This window comes from Conger conger, chromosome 6, assembly GCF_963514075.1.
Source record: "Conger conger chromosome 6, fConCon1.1, whole genome shotgun sequence".
Classification (NCBI taxonomy): domain Eukaryota; kingdom Metazoa; phylum Chordata; class Actinopteri; order Anguilliformes; family Congridae; genus Conger; species Conger conger.
Window position 1 is genome coordinate 48,010,772 of NC_083765.1, and position 22,332 is coordinate 48,033,103.

At 43.9% G+C, this 22,332-nt stretch overlaps 1 protein-coding gene across 1 annotated transcript in view; it reads right to left on the bottom strand.

The window, feature by feature from the left end:
- Nucleotides 1–393: 393 nt before the first annotated feature.
- Nucleotides 394–22,332, bottom strand: part of LOC133130385 (neuronal acetylcholine receptor subunit alpha-7-like) — a gene marked incomplete at its 5' end in the record, with an annotated part of 74,561 nt that continues 52,622 nt past the window's right edge. Inside the window, 4 exons of the mRNA XM_061244949.1 lie at nucleotides 394–927; nucleotides 2,393–2,502; nucleotides 5,233–5,319; nucleotides 11,459–11,653. Coding sequence (XP_061100933.1) covers nucleotides 394–927; nucleotides 2,393–2,502; nucleotides 5,233–5,319; nucleotides 11,459–11,653 — 926 coding nt within the window. The remainder of the gene's footprint in view (nucleotides 928–2,392; nucleotides 2,503–5,232; nucleotides 5,320–11,458; nucleotides 11,654–22,332) is intronic.

The following is a 22,332-nucleotide window of genomic DNA, read 5'->3' on the forward strand; positions in this document are numbered from 1 at the left end:
AAACGTCTCCTTACCGATGACAATTTGCCTCCTGTGGACAAATACGGGACAGAAGGGCAATGTCAGTAAAGGGCAAAGTGGACGTATCTTCTGAATCTCCAGGCCGGGGACACCGTTTATGACATGAAAAAACGGCATCAAATGAGTGAGGCACTGTGCCAAATTTGCCCAGACACCACAGTAAAGGAATTTCGCCAAAATCTAGGACCCACAGGGGGAGAGGGGGCCACATTTTCAAAATATAGCATGTTTTTTTTTAATGATTAAATATTTTCAGAATTTTACCTTTCTTTTTCCTCAATAGACAAAACATAATTGGATTTCTTTTTTCTGTAAACATTTATAGTCAGTTTGTTTACCTTCCCTAAGTTCTTACATGTAGTGCTGGTGGCTCTATGTGAAGTCCTTGGAGACGGCCTCAATGAAGTTGGGTGCAGACATGAGGATGGTGAAGGTGCAGATGATGGAGAAGAGCGAGAAGGCTACCAGGCAGAGACGGTCCACCACGGCCGCTGCAAACTTCCACTCGCTGCAGATGACCTCGGCCTCGTCCTGCTCCCGGAACCTCCGTGCGATGTACTGCACCTCCTCCAGGATCTTGGAGATCTCGGGGATCTGCCCGGCCAGCGGGGTCCTCCCGGGGGGCTCCCGGTCGTCCAGCGGGGAGCTGGCGGGGCGGCTGCACATCACACCCGAGTCACTGCTGGGGTGGCAGCAAGGGTTCTCCATAGCATGGTAGCCGAAGTACATGTTCATGTTGCCATTGGTGTTGGCTGGCTGGCCGCCCACTGCCGTCAGCTGGATGGAGCTAGCACTGGAATGGTGCTGTGGGGCATGGCTGTACTTGTAGCCAATCAGCTTGCGGTCCTCGCCTGGCTTCTTCATCCTGAGGAACCAGGCGCACCAGTTGAGCAGGACCACCCGGATCTGAGGACACAGGGAAACACAAGCAAAGCGCTCAGTGATGAGAGTGTGTACATGCAGTCCTGTGTCGCTCTGTTTCTGTCACAATGGCCAGGCAGGGCTGCCATATGGGGAGGGGAGCGGGGAGTCAGGATGACTCCAAGGGTACTGATTAACATGGTCCCTCAAGAAATATTAGAATGTAGGATTTTTGGGGGGTGAGCTGGGGTTGTGGGGCCCAATGTGAGATCTCTTCATGGGACACAAAGTCAGGCATTACCCTATCTATGCAAAGGGCATGTGGCCAGGTTTCCATTCCCACTTTCAAAATATTGGTTTTCTTCGCATTGTCACTTTTGGTTTTAGCCAGCCAAATTAGAAACCTGGCCATTTGTGGCAATTGCAAAGATTGACTCTGGAGGGCAGAGATTGAGATGAGTATCATGTAATATATGAAGCTGACTTAAACATTAAGGCATAATGTTTAAATTCATCCCTGTGAGTCCAGCACAAAAATAATAGACAATCTCTCAGATTTTGGAGATACTGGAATGCGTATGCATTGCTTCCGACTGTAGCCATTCATAGGCATAACACAGCCCATAGATATTCTCTAATATTTTTATCCTGGTTGCACAGGGATAAAATTGGTATTGATCGTGCTGTCCAATGATGGGTAAAAAAGTTAATTTCCCAAAAAGTTGGACAATCGAGCTAGTAGCACTCTACTGATTTGCAGTGTGGTTAGATGTCATGATGAGGGATATTTATACATTGTTAGTTCTTATGTGTACTTGATTTTGGACATCTTATCAAAATATGGTTTAATAAAGCAGAATCATGATATAAAAGTTTTATAACTTTTTTCAATATTTTTATCAAACAAAAAAGTCAATAACCTGTTATATGTTTTGAGGCTGCACTACAACAATACAGTGATGGCCTCCAAAATGTTGTTAAATGGTCAGAAAGAAAGCTCCGTAAAGATCTTAGTTAAATATCCAGTGTTTATTCAACTGTAACAGAGTCAAATCCATAACACTGAACATTTTACTGTGTATGCCTGTACTGTTCACTCAAGTGTCATTTGAATGTACTCAAACGACACTTCAAATAAAGATTTTTGAAAAGTATGCAGTATACGAGCACATAGCCCATAAGGAGACATTATCCCTGGCTGATGCATGATTTATTACCTGCAATTCATCTGTGTTATTGCTGTGGTGAGTGGCAGCTGAGGAAAGGTGGTGGTGGTGGGGAAGGGGGGGTGTTTGCCTGAGGTTACTGTTGCCATGTACAGTTTTGGAATACCTTTGATGGTGTGTGCACCTTGTGTGAGTGAAACATTTCCAGCTGCTGAGAACTCAGTGTGCAATGTGGCAAGATTTGTCTCATAGAACACATCACAAACACAAAATGGCAACCACACTCAGGGACCAGGCATACACATGTACCTTGAGTTCCTCCCACACTTCAATGAACAACTTACCCACTTTGGCATCTTGCCCCCGTGGGGGTCGTGATGGTGGAACTGCAGCACGAGGACGGTGACCACCACGGACAGGCCCACAATCATCATGGTGCTGGCGAAATACTGAGCTGAAGCGACAGGGGGACACAGACAGAGAGACGAAGATGCTGGATGCATTTCTTCTTACAGATAAAGCATGTATGCATTTAACTTCTTTACTGTTGCTTTTAACCCGCCCGGTATCTCTTCTTCCTTTTCTATCTAAAACCATAGAATGAGCCGCTTCTAGTCAACTTTCTTCTTTCTTTTGTAACAACAACCTGCTAGACCCCCACCAGTCTGGCTTCAGATCTGGCCACTCAACAGAGACCGTGCTCCTCTTCGTCAGTGAATCACTCCATGCCGCACAAGCAGCCTCCCTCTCCTCTGTCCTCATTTTTCTAGATCTCTCTGCTGCCTTCGACACTGTGGATCACTCCATCCTCCTGTCTGCCCTGTCAGCAATGGGAATCTGTGGCACAGCCCTGGACTGGATTGAATCCTACCTCTCTGGTCGCTCCTTCCAGGTCGCCTGGGCTGGTACGGTATCAACACCTCGGCCCCTTGCCACAGGAGTTCCCCAGGGCTCAGTCCTAGGCCCGCTTCTTTTTTCTCTTTACACTCGTTCCCTTGGCCCTGTTATCACTGCACATGGTCTATCCTACCACTGCTATGCGGACGATACCCAACTCTTCATCTCATTCCCACCATCTGATACACAGGTTTCAGCCCGTATCTGTGCTTGCCTGAGTGACATCCAGAGCTGGATGGACAACCACCATCTAAAGCTCAACCCAGGTAAGACTGAAATGATATTCATCCCTGCCATTACCTCTCCCCATCTGGATCTCTCCATTTCCCTAGGGGATACCACACTTACACCATCACCCAGTGCAAGAAACCTTGGCGTGGTGATGGACAGCAGACTGTCCCTCTCCGAGAACATTGCGGCTGTGACCCGGTCATGCAGGTTCTTCCTATACAACATACAGAGAATCCGCCCCTTTCTCACCCCCTACTCGACCCAGCTCCTGGTCCAAGCGATGGTTCTGTCTTGCCTGGACTACTGCAATTCCCTCTTGGCTGGCCTCCCAGCATCCGCTATCAGACCCCTCCAACTTATCCAGAATGCAGCAGCTTGTCTGGTCTTCAACCTTCCCAAATACTCACGTCACCCCCCTGCTTACTTCCCTCCACTGGCTGCCTGTCATGGCTCGCATCAAATTCAAAACATTGGTGCTAGCCTTCCAAGCAGTTAAGGGGTCTTCCCCAGCTTACCTACAAAAAATCATCAGACCCTACACCCCTGCCAGACTTCTTCATTCAGCCTCCACAGGCTGATTTTACACAACAATGTAAAATTTAATATTTTGGAAAATGAATATTTGGAAATCTCAAATGTGTTCTTTTATACTAACACACACAAAAAAATGAACATATATATCATAAAGTCTAGGGTGCCTAAGACTTTTGCACAGTACTGTATAATACCATTATTAATGATCTATTACATTACATTAATGGCATTTGGCAGATGCTCTTATCCAGAGCGATGTACAGTTGATTAGACTAAGCAGGAGACAATCCTCCCCTGGAGTAATACACAGTTAAGGGCCTTGCTCAAGGGCCCAACAGCTGTGCGGATCTCATTGTGGCTACACCAGGGATCGAACCACTGACCTTGCGTATCCCAGTCATGTACCTTAACCACTACGCTACAGGCCGCCCCCTATTAAACATTTATAACTGAATATTCTAAGTGTAATGTAAAATATGTTTGCCAAAACCTCTCATACGCTTGTACTCAAGCAATACATTAAAGCTCTGAAGGACAATCCTTTCTGAATTGGTATCTGAGACAGACAGAAATGAAATGGTTCTCCCTGTGTTATTTCATGGAATTTTCCATTCTCATGCATGTATCTCAATGGAATCCCTCCCCCCTTTTTTTCTCCCCTTCAGCTTTTTCATGTCAGCACACAAATTATTCCATCCATTAATTCTTCAGTATTTGGCATTCCCTCTGGATAGCACGACTCCCAAAAATAAATCAAACAGAACCAAAAAGAAACGGTCAAAGCCAAATCCCTGACAGACACATTTTGCTTCTGATTTTATTTTCACTTCATTAAAGGCATACTGTACAGGATATCCGACTTGAAAATATTATAAAATAACCATACTAAGACATACCAACAGTACGATGTACTGGTAATCTACTTGCTCGCCTTGACAAATTCACACTCCCTATATCTGTATTTGTTATTCTAAAATCAGTTTGGGATATACAACATCAATTGCAAGTCTGTACACAAGGTGGCCTGTATTCTATTTATTCTATTCTCAAATCCAATTCAATTGTAAAATGGTTTTTGAGAGGAAATGCTCTCTCTGTACAGTGTGGGGCCTTCACCAAATGAGCGATCCAGCAGCCCTTAAAATGTTTTTTTTTTATCTTTGCTGTGCTCCATTTATCAAAGCAACTGTCTGGGGTTTTTTCCTAGTGTGAACCTGATGGTCTCGCTAGTGAAGCAACCGTGTTGCTGGAGACTTCAAGGGCTTCCTGCTTCCTGTCTCTTTCTCTCCCTCTCTCTGTCTCTCTCTTTCTCAATCTCTCTCTCTCCCCTCTCTCTCCCCAGCTATCTCGCTCCTTCAAGCTGAACATCTGATACAATGTTTCAATATTACACTGGCATTTCTCACACTTGTAAAATTTCAGAAATGCTGATGTGCCTATTGTGCTATGAACCACATGGTACAGTCTCTCATTTCTCTGATGGAAGTACATGAGAATCTCAGCTTTGGGTGCTGCTACCTACCTATGAGTGGTACAGAGTCAGAAGTAGCCGGCATGATCTCCGCAACCAGGAGCATGAAGACGGTGAGAGAGAGTAGCACTGTGATCCCTGTGAGGGAGAAATACAGGGCCCATCCATCAATCCAAATCATCAAACCATCTCACGTATTCCCCACCATTGATTTACAGCAGGCTTGTAAGCATTGGCTCCTCAAGGTTGAGGTCAGTTAAATAGTGACAACGCTCCCAATGGGGGGATGGCTCATTAGATTCAACTGACAGATTAGGTAATTGGGGTAGTCAAGGTTTGGTCAATTCTATTCTGAGTTTTGGGTAATCAACAGATTCAAGGTAGCAGAAGGATAAGAAATAGATCACAGCAATGCATATACTCAGGGTTAGGGGTAGTCATAGGAAGAGTGTGTGCTATGGCTATATGGCCGCAGTTAAGTCTTGTGCTGAAGACACTAGTTTAGAAAGCAACATCACATCAAATAAATAAGGTGTTCTGAAACTATTGCCACTGTTTACTGTTGAAGCTGTGTTACTGAAGGTATGGTAGATTTAGTCTTTTTTCTTTGAATGGTTAATTAAATTATAAATTATTGGCATGCCAACCTGGCTCGATTATTTGCCCAGCATACAGTACACACCACACCCAGGGACCTTAATTTAAAAATACTGCAACACCAGAGAATTTCAGCGTTGCCAGCACAGAATTTAAGTAATCCCATGGAACCAATATTTACAGCATTAGAACAGACTAATTGGGACTAATTACAGTCTTGCTGCTGAGAAAATTGTTTCAATTTCAAATAGGGCATTAACGGTATGAATGAAGCCTGAAGTATCAGTCACAGGAAATTTTGCAAAGAAAAACACTTTTCTGATCTTTATTAAGATAGTACAAACAGCCACAAATTAAATGTGTAACACTTTGCTATGACTATTGGTATTACAGCATATCAAGTAGTAGATCAAGGTCCTACCCAGTCATATGGCAAATATGTACCACTGAGGTAGAATGAAGATTTCATTCTCACAGATACATTTTGCTGCAGTTTCAAAGTCAAATGTCCACTGAGGGTGCTGAAGGCAAGTTTAGACCTTAAATTACTGGAGAAGTGGCACGTAAACTCAGGAGGCAAGTGTGACGACTAGTGGTTTAGAGTAGTGTGTGGCGGCCCGATCAGGGATCGGTACACCATGGGAGTGGAACAACCCGTGCACCACGCCAAGTGCTCGGGAGAATAATTTACAATGTGTATTTCCCGAGTTCGTATTTAACAGGTCAGCACCTTGGAGAGAGCTGGCGAGGAGAGTCAGCACCAAGGCCAGCAACACCGGGGAAAGGCGCGTGGGGAATGCAAACAACAAACTCTAACAACTTCTGATTGGACAGGCGCAGCTGGACCGAGTCCAAGAGGGAGTGAGACGCCCTACAAAAGGCCGGGCGCGAGCACAGATCGGGGCGGAGTGCTGAGGGAGATGGGCGCGCACAGAGCGGGGCGGAGTACTGAGGGAGATGGGCGCGAGCACAGATCGGGGCGGAGTACTGAGGGAGACGGATGCGAGCACAGAGTGGGGCGGAGTACTGAGGGAGACGGGCGCGAGCACAGAGCGGGGCTGAGTACTGAGGGAGACGGGCGCGAGCACAGAGCGGGGCGGAGTACTGAGGGAGACGGGCGCGAGCACAGAGCGGGGCGGAGTACTGAGGGAGACGGGCGCACGCACAGAGCGGGGCGGAGTACTGAGGGAGATGGGTGCGAGCACAGAGCGGGGCGGAGTACTGAGGGAGACGGGCGCGAGCACAGAGCGGGGCGGAGTACTGAGGGAGACGGGTGCGAGCACAGAGCGGGGCGGAGTACTGAGAGAGACGGGTGCGAGCACACAGCGGGGTGGAGTACTGAGGGAGACGGGCGCGAGCACAGAGCGGGGCGGAGTACTGAGAGAGACGGGCGCGAGCACAGAGCGGGGCGGAGTACTGAGGGAGACGGGCGCGAGCACAGAGCGGGGCGGAGTACTGAGGGAGACGGGTGCGAGCACAGAGCGGGGCGGAGTACTGAGAGAGACGGGTGCGAGCACACAGCGGGGTGGAGTACTGAGGGAGACGGGCGTGGTTCTGTTATTCTGATTAGGTGATCAGAATCAGTTAGATTCTTTGGACGCTGCAATTGTTAGGGTAATTATTAGATCGCTAGTTTGCATTAGTAATTAGCAGTTTATATTGGCGTGCTCAGAGCGACGCTCGCTCCCTCCCATTTTGGAATGGTATGGTGTGTCAGCACCCCATTACAGTCTGTTCTCTCCCCTTCAGAACTCGCTTCCAGCAACGTGGCCCTCCACGGCGACGGAACCCCACCAACCTCTGCTACCCCTCACTGACCCCCTGTGACAACTTCACAGTTGCAGGGGGGCTATGGAACTGCCAGTCTGCCACACGGAAGGCTGACTTCATTACTGGTTATGCCTCCCTCCTGTCCCTACAGTTCCTTGCCCTCACTGAGACCTGGATTACACCAGAGAACACCGGCACCCCCGCTGCCCTCTCATCCTCCTTCTCCTTCTCACACACCCCCCGGCCCTCTGGCCGTGGAGGTGGCACTGATCTCCCCTTCCTGGAAATTCTCTGCGTTTTCCCTCACTGACCTATCCCTATCCACCTTTGAATGCCACGCTGTCTCAATTACTCACCCTGTTAAATTTTATATTGTCATCGTTTATCGTCCCCCAGGTGCCCTGGGAAGTTTCCTTGATGAGCTTGACACTCTACTCAGCTCATTCCCTGAGGATGGCACCCCACTTATCCTCCTGGGAGATTTCAACATCCACCTGGAAGCCTCCCAGTCTGCTGCGTTCTTACCACTACTTCACTCCTTTGACCTCTCTCTGCAGCCCTCTCCCCCAACTCACAAGGCTGGAAACCTTCTTGACCTGATCTTTCTGAGGAACTGCTGCTCTTCTAACCCCACTGTTACCCCTTTACACAAGTCTGATCACCACTTCATTTCCTTCCATCCCCCGAGCCCCTCTACCTCCCTCCCCATCTCTCACCCCCACTGTTTCTGTGCAATGTAACCTCCGCTCTCTATCACCCTCCTCCCTTGCCCCCAGAGTCACCGCTTCCCTCCCTCCTCTTGAATCCTTCTCCAAACTACCCACTGATTCTGCATCTTCCGCACTGCTTTCCTCTCTCTCCTCAGCCCTTGACTCTCTCTGTCCTCTTGTCTCCCGGCCTGCTTGATCCCCTCCCAGCCCATGGGTTTCTGACCTTCTACGCTCCTCCAGGCCCAGCCTACGTGCAGCTGAGAGGAAGTGGAGGAAATCAAAAGACCCATCGGACCTGTCTTCCTATCAGGCTCTCCTGGCGGAATTCTCCTCCGCTATCACCACTGCCAAAAGAAATGACTTCCAAACAAAAATCCAGAACTCCACTTCTAACCCTCATCAACTGTTCTCCATTTTCTCCTCTCTCCTCAGCACACCTCCCCCACCATCTCAGTCCTCGCTCACTGCTGATGACTTTGCGGTATTTTTTGACGGGAAGGTTGCAGATATCCGCAGCACCTTCGCGACCACTACCACTTCTATGCCTGCCTCCCTTTCTGTGTCTGCCCCCTGTTTCTCCTCTTTCTGTCCCCTTACAGATGCTGATGTGTCTCACCTCCTGCTCTCCCACCGCCCTACTACTTGTGCCCTGGACCCCATCCCCTCAAACCTCTTTCAGGCAATCACGCCTGACATCCTCCCGTTTGTCACCTCCCTTGTTAACTCCTCTCTGTCCTCTGGCTGCTTTCGCTCATCATTCAAGAGGGCCTACATCACCCCGCTCCTAAAGAAACCCACTCTAGACCCCTCCTGCATTCAAAACTACCGTCCGGTATCTCTCCTTCCTTTTCTATCCAAATCCATTGAACGAGCCGCCTCCAACCAACTCTCTTCCTTCCTCTCTCAGAATAACCTGCTGGACCCCCACCAGTCCGGCTTCAGACCTGGCCACTCGACGGAGACTGCACTCCTCTCTGTCAATGAGTCCCTTCAGGCTGCACGAGCTACCTCTCTCTCCTCTGTCCTGATCCTTCTTGATCTCTCTGCAGCGTTCAACATGGTCAACCACTCCATCCTCTTGGCCTCCCTGGCATCTACAGGGACCTGTGGCACAGCCTTAGAGTGGATCAAATCTTATCTCTCTGGCCGGTCCTCCCAGGTGTCCTGGGCTGGAGGGGTGTCAACCCCTCGCCCACTTGTTACAGGCTCAGTCCTCGGACCCCTCCTCTTCTCCATCTACACAAGATCCCTTGGCCCCGTTATCTCTGCTCATGGCATCTCCTATCGTTGTTATGCCGATGACACCCAACTCTTTTTCTCCTTCCCCCCATCAGACACACAGGTCTCTAACCGTATCTCCGCCTGCCTGAGCTGGATGGGCAACCATCTAAAGCTCAACCCAGGTAAGACGGAGGTCATCTTCATCCCTGCTTTAACCTCTCCCTTCTCTGATTTCTCCATCTCACTAGGGGATACCACAGTGACCTCATCCCCTAGTGCAAGAAACCTTGGAGTGGTGATGGACAACAGGCTATCCTTCTCTCAGACATCGCTACGGTGACCCGGGCGTGCAGGTTCTTCCTGTACAACATCCGGAGAATCTGACCACCTACTCCACTCAGCTCCTTGTTCAAGCAATGGTCCTGTCCCGCCTGGACTATTGCAATTCTCTGCTGGCTGGCCTTCCAGCATCTGCCATCAGACCCCTACAACTGATCCAGAATGCTGCAGCCCGTCTGGTATCCAATATTCCCAGACATTCACATGTCACCCCCCTGCTCCGCAACCTCCACTGGCTGCCTGTTATGGCTCGCATCAAATTTAAAACTTTGGTGCTCGCATACCAGGCAGTTGAACGATCAGCCCCTGTATATATTCAATCCCTTATCAAGACTTATACACCAACAAGACCCCTCCGTTCTGCCACTTCGTGCCGTCTGGCGCCTCCTCCTCGCCACACCTGCACCTCACGCTCGCGACTGCTGTCTGTCCTGGTCCCACGGTGGTGGAATGACCTCCCGGTGGATGTCAGAACGGCAGAGTCTCTGACCTCCTTCAAGCGCAGACTGAAGACCCATCTCTTCAGGCTACACCTTTCCCTCCCCAACTCACCACCATAATTAGCCTTAGACTGTAATGGCACTTATGTATAGATTGTATAGATATTGTTACTTGTATAGGTATTGTTATTTTTGTATTCTAGCTGCAATTGTGGTATGCTAGTTTGACAGTTGATTGTACTCTTAAAGGGTTCTGATTTTCTGCATGTTTACACTAGGACTCGGAACTATACTGTCCTCTCAGGTCCTCTTTGCACTTCTTGTGTTTAATTTGCACTTTGTTGTATGTCGCTCTGGATAAGAGCATCTGCTAAATGCCATGTAATGTAATGTAATGTAAACAGCGTATCACTAAAAGACGCACGACAAGGTGGAGGCGCGGATATTTCGAGTCAAGGAAAGGCGTGGGTTGGACGGTCCCGCCACGAATACGGACGTGCCAACACCGTCACGTGAATCCAGGAGGACCGGTGACTTTTTTTCCTTTTTTGTTGAAAAAGAAAGTTTTTGTTTGGGACTTTTGGAATGTGCCCTGAAGGCACTTAGAAAAATTAATAAATATAATTTTTGATGACTTATTCTCGCTCTCTCTTCCTCTCTCACCCCATGGGTCACCACAAGTGGTTCAATCTAGTGGTCAGCTACTTCCGTTTGTGATCTGTGTTTGAAAACCACATTTATAGACAAATATTTATACACTTGGCACAAGTCTAACTAACAGAAAAATGAGAATCTCAAGAGGATTTAGAAAATGCTCATAATGTTACATTCCTTAAATTACTACTCCTAGTGGACAGTTCCTTTTAACCTGCAGCAAAGTTTACCTCTGAGAACATAATCTTTGTTCTGAAAAGTGTTGTGAGGTACGTATACGCCACGGGATGTGTAAATAAGGGGTCCCCAATATTATCAGAAAAGGGCCAGTGTGAGTGCAGGTTTTTGTTTCAGACCAGCACTAAGACACCTGATTCCACTAATTACCTAATCATGGTCTGAATACAAGACATTAATAAGTAAAATCAGGTGTCTTAGAGCTGGGATAAACGTGCACCCACCGGCAATTTTTGGATAAGACTGGGGACCCCTGTACTGACAAGGAGGCAACGTGTGGCTTCCACAGGCTCTCTCCCAGTCTCTCACCCAGTGATATCTTCTCCCCAGAGTCTGCAGGCAGCAGGAAGACAAGCAGGGCCAGGCCAGAGATGAGCACGCAGGGGATGAGCAGGTTCAGACCGTAGTAGAGCGTGCGCCTGCGCATGGTGACCGTGAACGTCACGTCTGGGTACGGCTCCTTACAGCACTCATAATACAGCTCGTTCCTCTTACCCGGGACCGCTAGGAAACAAGCACACACAGACATACATAAGCACACATACATTCACACACAAACAGGAATACACACAGACGCAAACATACACATACGGAAATGTGGAATGGAAAATTCCATGAAATAACACAGGGGGAACCTTTTCTTTTCACTTTCAAAGTGGAGTCTGTCTCAGAAAGGATTGTCCTTCAGAGCTTTAATGTATTGCTTGAGTACAAGCGTATGAGAGGTTTTGGCAAATATATTTCACATTACACAGAATATTCAGTTATAATTGTTTAATAGGGGGCGGCCTGTAGCATAGTGGTTAAGGTACCTTATAGTAACTTATTGCAGTTTGCAAACCAACGAAAACCTGAAAAACCATCTGATAATAAAACCTGTAGGAATACCAAAGTACAAATGTGTGTTTTAATTCATTGAAATTTAACTCCAAATTGGAACTGCAATCATTTTATCAAAAATCAATATCCTGCCAAATCCCCCTAGTCAAGAGTGAAATAAGAAAATAAAATCAATGGCATTGCAATTTTAACAAAAAAGTTCAGACCATGAAAGCACCTGGGACTCTTAGAACTCTACAAAGTACCATTGTCTTTCAAATTCCTGAACTAATTGAACTGTAATGCCTGATAACCAGGCCCGCACGGAATCCGCGGACGCAGAACTCGGACGAAAATTCCACCAAATTCTGCTGAATTTGAACGTTGAAAGTCAGCAAGTGAATACAACATTGTCCCCTCTCGCAAGTTAGTAGTAGCTAGCTCGATAGCTAGTTATAAAATATTGTTACTGTAATGTTTCTGAGTTTGTTCTGTTTGTTTTCAAGTTTATTTATGTTTATTCTTGTTATTTATTCATATCGTGCACATCTGGTTATTGTTCCCATTACAGCTTTTGCATTTGTGATCCCCTGTGTTGTCTGTGTCTGAATGTTTCTGAGCCCGAGTCACTCCCCTGTCTGCGTGCTTCACTATTCGGGTGGTTTCAGTAGCTTCCGGGTTTTCAACATTTCTTCCAGCCTCGCCTTCCTCACTTCCGGCTTCTCTTGGTAGATAAAAGCACTATTCTTACTAACTAATACTAATTTAGATATTGTACAGTACTAATCCGATTAATACACTTACTGTCTGTCTAACTAACAAACTAACAATCACTGAAATTGGGTAGTTTAGATTTAATCACATAACTGATTATCATCTCCTAGTTTTCCATGCTGTTCTATAACTCCACCTTCCTATGCTATCTCTGATTACTTGCTTAGTTTCAGCGAGTGTTCGCACCTGTCTCTTACTATCACTATGTCTCCAACTCTATGCAAATGTTCACTCCCTTTTCTGGAGCCGTATGTCTTAGATGTGTCTCTATGTGCATCCAGTCCGCATTTTTCGTCTCCCCGTTACTGTATCATTACCCCATTATGTTTCCCACTTTTCTATTGAGCCCCACCTAGATTGTCACCTTCCTTCATGTATTTAAACCTTAGTCTCCACAGTGTTCTTTGTCAGAACATTGACTGTTTATTGAGATTCATATATGACACCCCTTTGATTTGATTTCTGAGTTTGCCTTGCCCTCTTGTTTTGGTTGCCCATCTGTTTGTTTGGTTTTGATGATTTTGCTACGTCTTCGACTTTGATTTTTGCCTCAGTCCTTTTTGTACCTCTGTTTTTCGGACCCCTGGATTTCTGTCATGGTTTCCACAACCTACTTCTGGAAATTCCGGGTTTTACCTCTCTAGACCACGAGAGGGTGTTACCTTCTGCATGTGAAATTACCTTCTGCATGTGGAATGCTGGTGTAATCAAGCTGCGTGGATCGCTATTTAAGTCTCTTCCTGGCACTGCTGTGGGCTTAATGCTTCATTTTGACACCTACACTGAGCCGGTATAGAGGTAGTTGGAGGACTGAATTGCTTTTAGTTTGGAAAAGCATTCAGTTATCTCTTTACAAATTAATTAGAAGTATAGGGACCAGTAGTTCGGTTTTTCTTGGGTTGGGCGGTTCCCCTGGACCTTCTCTATTTTGGTTGCTTAAGCCCTCTTCAATTTCGGTTGCCAAATCGTTGGGAAGTTTGGCCCCATATGTTCGTCTCCCGCCCCCGCTCCCTCACAGATTTCGACCTTTGCTTTTCGACCATTCTTTTGCTTTTTGATTTGGGTATAGTCTGTTGATCTCTTGCCTCTGAACTTGGACTGAATAAACTATATTTTTGGATTATCCATTGGTCTGCTTTTGGGTCCTCAGTACCGTACATAACAGTAACAGATTAAAATATTGTTATTGTTAATCTGTTGTATAAAAAGTGAAGGAAAACAAACAATGTTCAAAAGTAGATCTACGATAGAGGAGCCAAGTGGGCTTAACCCTCAATCGCATGGTGCTGCTTCCAGGTAACAATGTTTTTCCTTCATCACACACACCAAAAAATATAGTCCAATGATAAATGCCCTTTCTACAAGGGTGAGAGTAAAGGTAACCAATCGTGTACTTGTATTTGATCATGACTTTTCCTTCCTTTTTTCAACCTCTCTTCCTCGATGTGCAGCATGTGTGGCAGCCATATTTTTCGTCTCCCAAAAGTTAGCACCAAATAGCACCATCTTGAAGATTTATATCAGCAAAAAAATATTTTCACAATCTGAGGTTCTGATTAAATTTGTATCATTGTATTATGTGTTCAAGTATATATTTTGTAAATTGATAAAATGGGTATGTTGCTTCAAAGCAACAACATGCGATAATGTTTTCATGCTTTTTAGTGATATGCCACTAAGACATTAGTAAATCACCAATAATTCTTGTAACAGTCAGTACATACTTTGTTTTTGAAGTTAAAATGATAAATAACAATATATTATAATCCGTTTTATTGATTTAGCTTAGGCCTTGATGCAAAATACAAAAGAGGCCACCTTGCCCCTATCCATCTGGACAACACAGACCACTGACATGTCTACCATGAGAGCAGAGGAAGATGCAAATTCCCTGGATGCAAGGGCATCACCAAAGGTCCAGTGCTTGAAGTATGAAGTGTTCCTTAATTTCCTTTACTTCCATAAGCCGTAAAGCTGAATTTGAGTAGGACCACATGACAAAGCAGCCGTGACTTTGTCTATTCTATGCTAGAATACCTACAAGCTGTACTTTTTGGCTTGTGCATTGTTGCATGTCGGTAACATACCTCCACTAAAATGACCGATTGGCTTGTTCTGCAGATTGAATGTTTCCATATTTTTGCCTTTCGATTGATATACTTTCATGCAATTTCATTTTTAATAGAAAAGATAAATCTTCATTAAAGGCATTTTTATTTTTACTCCTTGTTGCATGTTGTCCCAAAGTTCTTAATCAACGATTTCATAATGCATGCAGTAGAGGGTCAATCTATGTACAATGAATACGGCAAGGACTTTTACTAGAATGGGGGAGTGTACATTGTTTTGTAGTTTGTCAGCACTATGCAGACTACCTCAAGTGGCAGACGCTACTTGTGCATCTCAAGTCACTTCCACAACATGCAGGAAGGTGAGTGGTTGATTCAGGCAAGTACCAAGTGACTACTAGCTTGCTAACATTTTGAATTCATTGAGAATTTATCACTAAATTCGCTGAAGATAACACTAGACCGATTTGCCTGTCAGAACGATTATCTCTAATCACTATTTCTGTCACTTAATATTAAAATTAAAGATACACTGAACAGAAGTTAGAGCAGCACTAGCTTCCGCGATGTGACGTATACGTGAGTGAAACGGCTCTTTCAGGGGAAATTTTTGGAGGGTGGGGAGTCGATCTGACTGCCGTTAAATGAAGAGGGGGAAACAGAGCTGTAGCCTATGTCTCTATGGAAGAATATGCGCCGTTGCCTGAAAGGACAGAAAATTTACATTAATTTCATCTGAATACATGCCCGCTGGCACACTGATGCCAAATCTTGTAAAATCTTGTTTTCCAGGAAGTTGATGGAAAAAAACGGTGTGAAAATACACAAGTATTAAAATGTTATAATGTTTTTGGAATATATACTTCGAGACATGTTCGTATGTAGAATTTACTAAGGTGAGGAAAAAGTGAATTTAGATTTCAGCATGTCTGTAAAGTCAAAAATGCCAGATGGCCTTTGTAGTGTTAAAATGCAAGCCGTTTGTAACTGCCATCTTCCTGTAACACTGTGATCCTCTCAGCTTGAATTAAAACATTTTCGGCAGGAAAACCCTCAGAAAACCCCCAAAAAGTCAGCAGATTCCATCTGGGCCTACTGATAACTAACAGATCTCATGGAATGAATGGAACTAAAAAAAAGAGGAGTCCGTAATGATGTGACTGTTAAGGAAGGCCGAAAGCGATTGGGTACGTGCGTTAAAGTGTAAAATATCATTCCATCTGAAAGGGAGAAAATTAAAACCATCAAGCGTATTCCATTCTGGAGTCAGTGTGCTTCATTGATCAAACTGCATTTGAGCTGCATTTGCAGTGGTCTGTAGTGTAGTGGTTAAGGTATATGACAGTTATATGACTGGGACCCGCAAGGTCGGTGGTTTGAATCCCAGTGTAGCCACAATAACATCCGCACAGCTGTTGGGCCCTTGGGCAAGGCCTGTAACCCTGCATTGCTCCAGGGGAGGATTATCTCCTGCTTAGTCTAATCAACTGTACATCGCTCTGGATCAGAGCGTCTGCCAAATGCCATTAATGTAATGTAATGAGCTTCTGTTAAGGTAAGCAGGCCTGCAGAGGGTGTAGGGACTATGGCTGTCTGCCAGGTTTTTTATGAATAATCTATTATGCTATCCAGGCCATTTTTTTACTCCACTGAATACCCTCAATATTTGTTGACTCAGATTAAAATAATATATTTTGGATACAGTTTTGGATATGTGTGAATAAGTAATTATTAATGCATGTTATATAACATTTCATAAATTTACATAATTATCACTTGCCTTCACAGACACTTTCAGAAAGACACTGTTAATCTGATTTACACATTTCCTGATTAGCTCATCCCACACAATCTAAAAAAGATTAGTTTCACTGAGACAAATTTTGTGCCCCCCCCCCCCCCCCCCCCCCCCTCAATAAAGGACACATGATGCCATGTAACAGTTTTTGAAACTAGCACAAATGTCTGAACTGAATGTCCCCTCCGCCTCAGTTATCAGGACTTTTCCATGTCCTCTTTTACTCTCCTGCGGGGATTCTGTGTGAGCGCTGGACCCAGCCGTGTCAAAAGCGTCTGCCCCTGTGCCCCCAGTCCACCCAGCCATGCCTCTGTCCATGGCTGGCGTCTGCCCCTGCCAGCAACACCAGCGAGGTCAATGTCCAGACGAGGATCCCGGCCGCCATCTGCCACTCTCTGCCTCTCTCTGGCAGCCGGCGCTAATTATGTCATTACAACAATATGGACAATTAGAGCACTCTGCACCCGCACTGACAGGGACCTCACTGCCCACTATGGAGCTTGGAGGACGCAAGCCCATAGGAATTTGGGCTAACAAGTGGGCAGAGGTAATGCCAATGGCTTAATCCCATCAATGAAGTCCCTCAGACACACAAAAAAGGTCTAGGGAGTATATGTGCCTTGCAGGAAACTATTTTTTCAATTTGCGTAATATTCATATCATGAATATCATTAACAGCCCGGTTGCCTGACCCTTGGGTTGATAAGTTGATGTCTGACCACAGGGAACCAAAGGGATTAGGTCAGATTGATATTCAGCACCTAGAAAATGTAGAAACTATTATGGAACTATATTGATTGTTTTATAACAGTGATATTTTAATTTTATGCTTGCATAAAGTATGAATATAACACTAGTATTGCATTGGAATGGTTCAACCTATAAAACATTGTTGTTTTGACTTTGAGATGCTCTGGGTAATAACATAAACTATATATTATACCTGCCTAGACTTCAACCTGTCAGAAAACGAGGAGGATATTCAATAATAAGATGGCAGCTCTTCATTTTGCAGAATGTATCACTGACTCGATTCAGCAGAGGTGCTTGAGTGCATAAAGTGGTCACTTTTTAAAGCCTGTTTTCTATCGATTCTCACAACTGATATTGATCCATCACGGAGAGTGTTTCAATTTGTGAAAAGGAGAGTGGTGTGGAATGGTACAATGTCAAAGCACAGGCATCCTAAAATGTTTATTACAGTATATCCATTAACCAAGGCTGAATAATTACTGTACAGTATACTATTAGCAAGTTCAAACTAACAAGGTACATGTAAATGACTAACTATTGAAATCTGAACACTTATTGAAATCTGAACACAAGCTACACTAATTATGCCAATAATTCAAACGCACTAATCAGCATTCAGTGTGTTAAAAGGTGGACTTCATTAAGCCTATGTTATGTCAACTGCTGACATCTTCATAGATATGGATGTGGATGCAGTGTAGTCTCTGTTTATTTCCAATTAATCAATTTAATTTACTTTCTTAAATTAACAGAATTAAGGAGGTATTGACACCTGTCCAGGTAACAGTGCAAGACATACACGCAGTGAGCACTTTATTAGGTATTTATAAGACTTGTTTTTTAGACTTATTGGACTTATCTTTGACACTTGTGTGTTCAAAGATGCTCTTCTGCATACCACTGTTGTAATGCATGGTTATTTGCGTTACTGTCACATTCCTGTCAGCTTCGACTGGTCTCTGTCCTTTGACCTCTCTCATTAACAACACATTTTTGCCCACAGAACTTTTTACCTAATTCAACAGTCACAAAAAAAAAAGAATCTGATCCAACATTAAGCTTTAAAAAAAATTAAGTAAATGTATGCTTAAAAAAAATGAAAATGGTATGTAAACGTGTGAGACAGTGAGCTGGCCAATAGATGGCGCTGGGGCGCCGCCCCCACTCCCCTTCATTGAATAAGATTGAACAAGACATAATTGAATAATCCATCCATCCATCCATCCATTATCTTAACCCCACTGCAGGGTGGCTGGAGCCTATCCCAGCATACATTGGCCGAAAGGCAGGAATACACCCTGGCACATACACCATTCACTCACACACTCATACCCACGGGCAATTTAGACTCTCCAATCAGCCTAACCTTCATTAGATTTTCCACAGGACGCGGCTCTCTGCGCCCCAGAACTCCCAATTTTATTGACAGCGAATCTGTTTTTTGATATACTGTGATTGGACAATAGGCCTATCGTACATTGTAAATACCCACCTCTGGTTGAAATAAACTTCATAGCCAATAGTTTCTGGTTATCTAGGTTGTGAGATGGGGACTCGACTTGAGTCGCACATACACGGACTCCAGACTCGACTCGGACCAAAATGATTGAGACTCGACTCGGACTCGTCAATAAGGACTTGTGAGCAATAAGAGTCTGCCAAATGGCATCATGAAAATAACAAAGTGAATAATGTCAATGCCAATTTCAATTATTTATATGAAAGATATTCCTTCGTTAAAACACACCCGACGTTGTTTTATGTGCCACACCGTGCGCCTTTTACTTGCAACCATAGCATACGCTGTATTTCTTGCAGCATAGCTCGCTGAGATTAGCTACAGTTCCGCATATTGTGGCCTTTGAGTTTAAATAATTCAGGCTCATCAAGCCAAACAAAATGATTGCAATGAGCAAAATGTGGAGAATTAAAATAAAAGATGTGGGAGCAACCACGTCAAATTTCAACAGACATTTGAAAACGCCGACGAAAAGGTAAGTCAGTTTACTAGCACTGGAGCTGATCCCACCGCTGTTCAGAGTTGCATTAACGTAACTTGGCTAAACTGTTGTGTTAAACACATTTCAGATCAAATGGTTGATCTTGAAAAGCTATGCAAGCTAGAGAACCAGGAGTGTAAGGTACAGTAACGTTAAAACAAACTTCTTTCGGTTGGCTTGAAAAGCCCCATGCATTTTCATTGTCAATGCAGTTCACGGCCATGTAATGGGATTTTGATCTGGAGCCCGATCAAGGGTTGCACTAAAACTTTCAGTATGGTTTTTAAGATCGATATGCAAGCAGGACAGCAAGTGATTTTGAATGTCTTGTTAGGTGACATTATGCACTATTTGCGTGGACATTGTTTGGTATTCCACTCCAAATATGAACTGTACTTTCGAGTAAGCTTGTTTGTAATTGAAGTTAACATTAAAAGCTACCTTAGAACCCGAGTTTGGCATGTACTGTAGTTGCATGCGGTTTTATGATTATTAAAGATTTATAATTTTGCTATGCAATAGTACAATGGCATTCTTTAGGATTCAAGATATTCTTATAGCATAATGTAGATGTAGTCCCAAAATCATAGCTCCCGATTTCTTTCATAAACGATATCTAGCCTCATTTGATTTTTTTGAATGCTTAAGGTAAATGCTTAACAGTCACCTTTCATTTAAAAATTAAAAAGTAAGATTATATTAATAAACCAATACTGGAACGTGATTGAAATTTCAACACTTTGTATCTACAAATGAAGTTATAATTATAATTACTGAGTTTCAGATGCAGATTAAGCCTAGTTCTCGATAAATTCTGTTGGAGATTATCCATACAAAACTGCATTTAGTCCAGGATTAAGATTAATCTGTGTTCATGTAACCAGCCCCTATTTTGTTATTGACCATCATCTTATATCACAGCCCATGGTAATGCTTACCTACTACACCAGTCCTGAGGTTTTGGCAAGCCTTTCTACAGCCATCTTGAGAAAGGCTTTGCCAAAACATTGGCTCAGGCGTGGTAGTTTATCGATATATTAATAAATAAATGAAGTAACCACTATCCTTTTGTCTGCCCCTGATAATACTGCTTCTTCAGTTGTCACATGCAGCCTAAACAACAGTATGGCTATAGAAATTCATCATGATTCCGTTTATCTCTCACTTCAAACATTATTTTTGGGTTGAATTTACAGACTTTTTTTACGGGAAGTTCATGTAATCATAACTATATCAACAATGGCGTGACTGTTGATATCTTGTGTTTTAAGAAAGTAAACCATTTCAAAATCTGCATTTTACAATATTACACTTGCGTTCTGAATAAATCTGCCGTAATAACTTGAGCTATTAATGACTAATATAATTTGTTTTTGACCATTTAAAAAGAAAACAGAACCTTATGTAGTTTAAGACTGGTACTTATGAAATACATAATGGCCCTTACACATGAACATCACAGCAGCAAGAGCTTCAATGAAGTAGCCAACAAGCTTGAACCACATTCTTTTCCGCCTTTTCTGAGTCAAAAATGAAATAGTTGAAGTTACGGTAATTGTCCGGAAGCAATTGTCGGCAATCTAGGGTCTGTTTTTTTTCATTTACTTATGATTAAGATTAGGATTTGGGGAGCCCAATCATAAGATAATTTCAATAGCTGCTGACTACACAGGTTAGCTAAATATATTTTCTAGCTAGCCACGTGACCAACCAAACATAGGTGATGAACTTTGGTGTTTGAACTTTACTGTTCAAACTAGCTAAACTGCATGGTTAAAGACACTTACTAGCTAGCTCTGCCTATATTGCTAGCTATGATAGCTATCCATGTAATCAATGTAGTGAAAGAGAATGAATAGAGAAGATGTCATGCCTCATGCCAGGATGTGCTGGCTGTTGATAGCTGCAAATCTGGAGGTAATGTAACATTAAGGCAATGTCATTTTGTAAGCTTGGCTAGTCTGCTGTTGTTGGTTTAATGTATATGCTTTATAGGACTTAACATAGCTAGCTAGCTAGAAGTTGCCGTCATAGCTAAGTTGTCCTATTTAATGTTACATAGATAGCTAGCTAACGCAATTAGCTAGTAATGTTAACGTTACTTTACCACCAAGCCAATATAGACTAGCTAGCTAAGCATGGCAGCATAGAGCTAGCTAGTCTATATTGGCTTGGTGGTAAAGTAACGTTAACATTACTAGCTAATTGCGTTAGCTAGCTAGCTATGTAACATTAAATAGGACAACTTAGCTATGATGGCAACTTCTAGCTAGCTAGCTATGTTAAGTCCTATAAAGCATATACATTAAACCAACAACAGCAGACTAGTTGTCACTGCCAAGCTTACCGATAGACATTTGATGGCTAGAATAGCTAGAATAGCTACAGGCTAACCAGATTTGTGGTGTAAAATATGTTACCCATTGACCCAGGGTCAGACATAATGTTCCTTAGTTATTTTGGGAAATCAGTTCCTAGAGCAGCAGGGCAACTTAAGTATAGATAGATAGCTAGGTAAGTAACACATTAGTTGGGGGAACACACACACACACACACACACACACACACACACATATATATATATAATATTTATATATATTTATTTAATTTGACTAGCTTAATTATAGCTTGGTACAGTTGTATCACTAGCTACTAGTTACTAACAAGCTATCAATAGCTAATCTTAACGGAGCTAACTATCTTGAAAGTGGTCAGAAATAGCCTGTCATGACAACGAGTGCGTCCCATTAGCTGGCTAAAACTCCACCCTCGTCCACTCCCCCAGCGTTGTGTAACACAATCTTTTAGCATTAGTCTTTTCACAATTGTGGGTGACTTCATCATGCTCACACCCACATAGGCTACTATGAAAACCCAACCCACAACATCTGGCACTGTCCAGAAAGTGGAGCAGTGGGGGTGGGTACAGTACACCTGTTACAAAATATCTACTTTATATGGTCCCTGTAA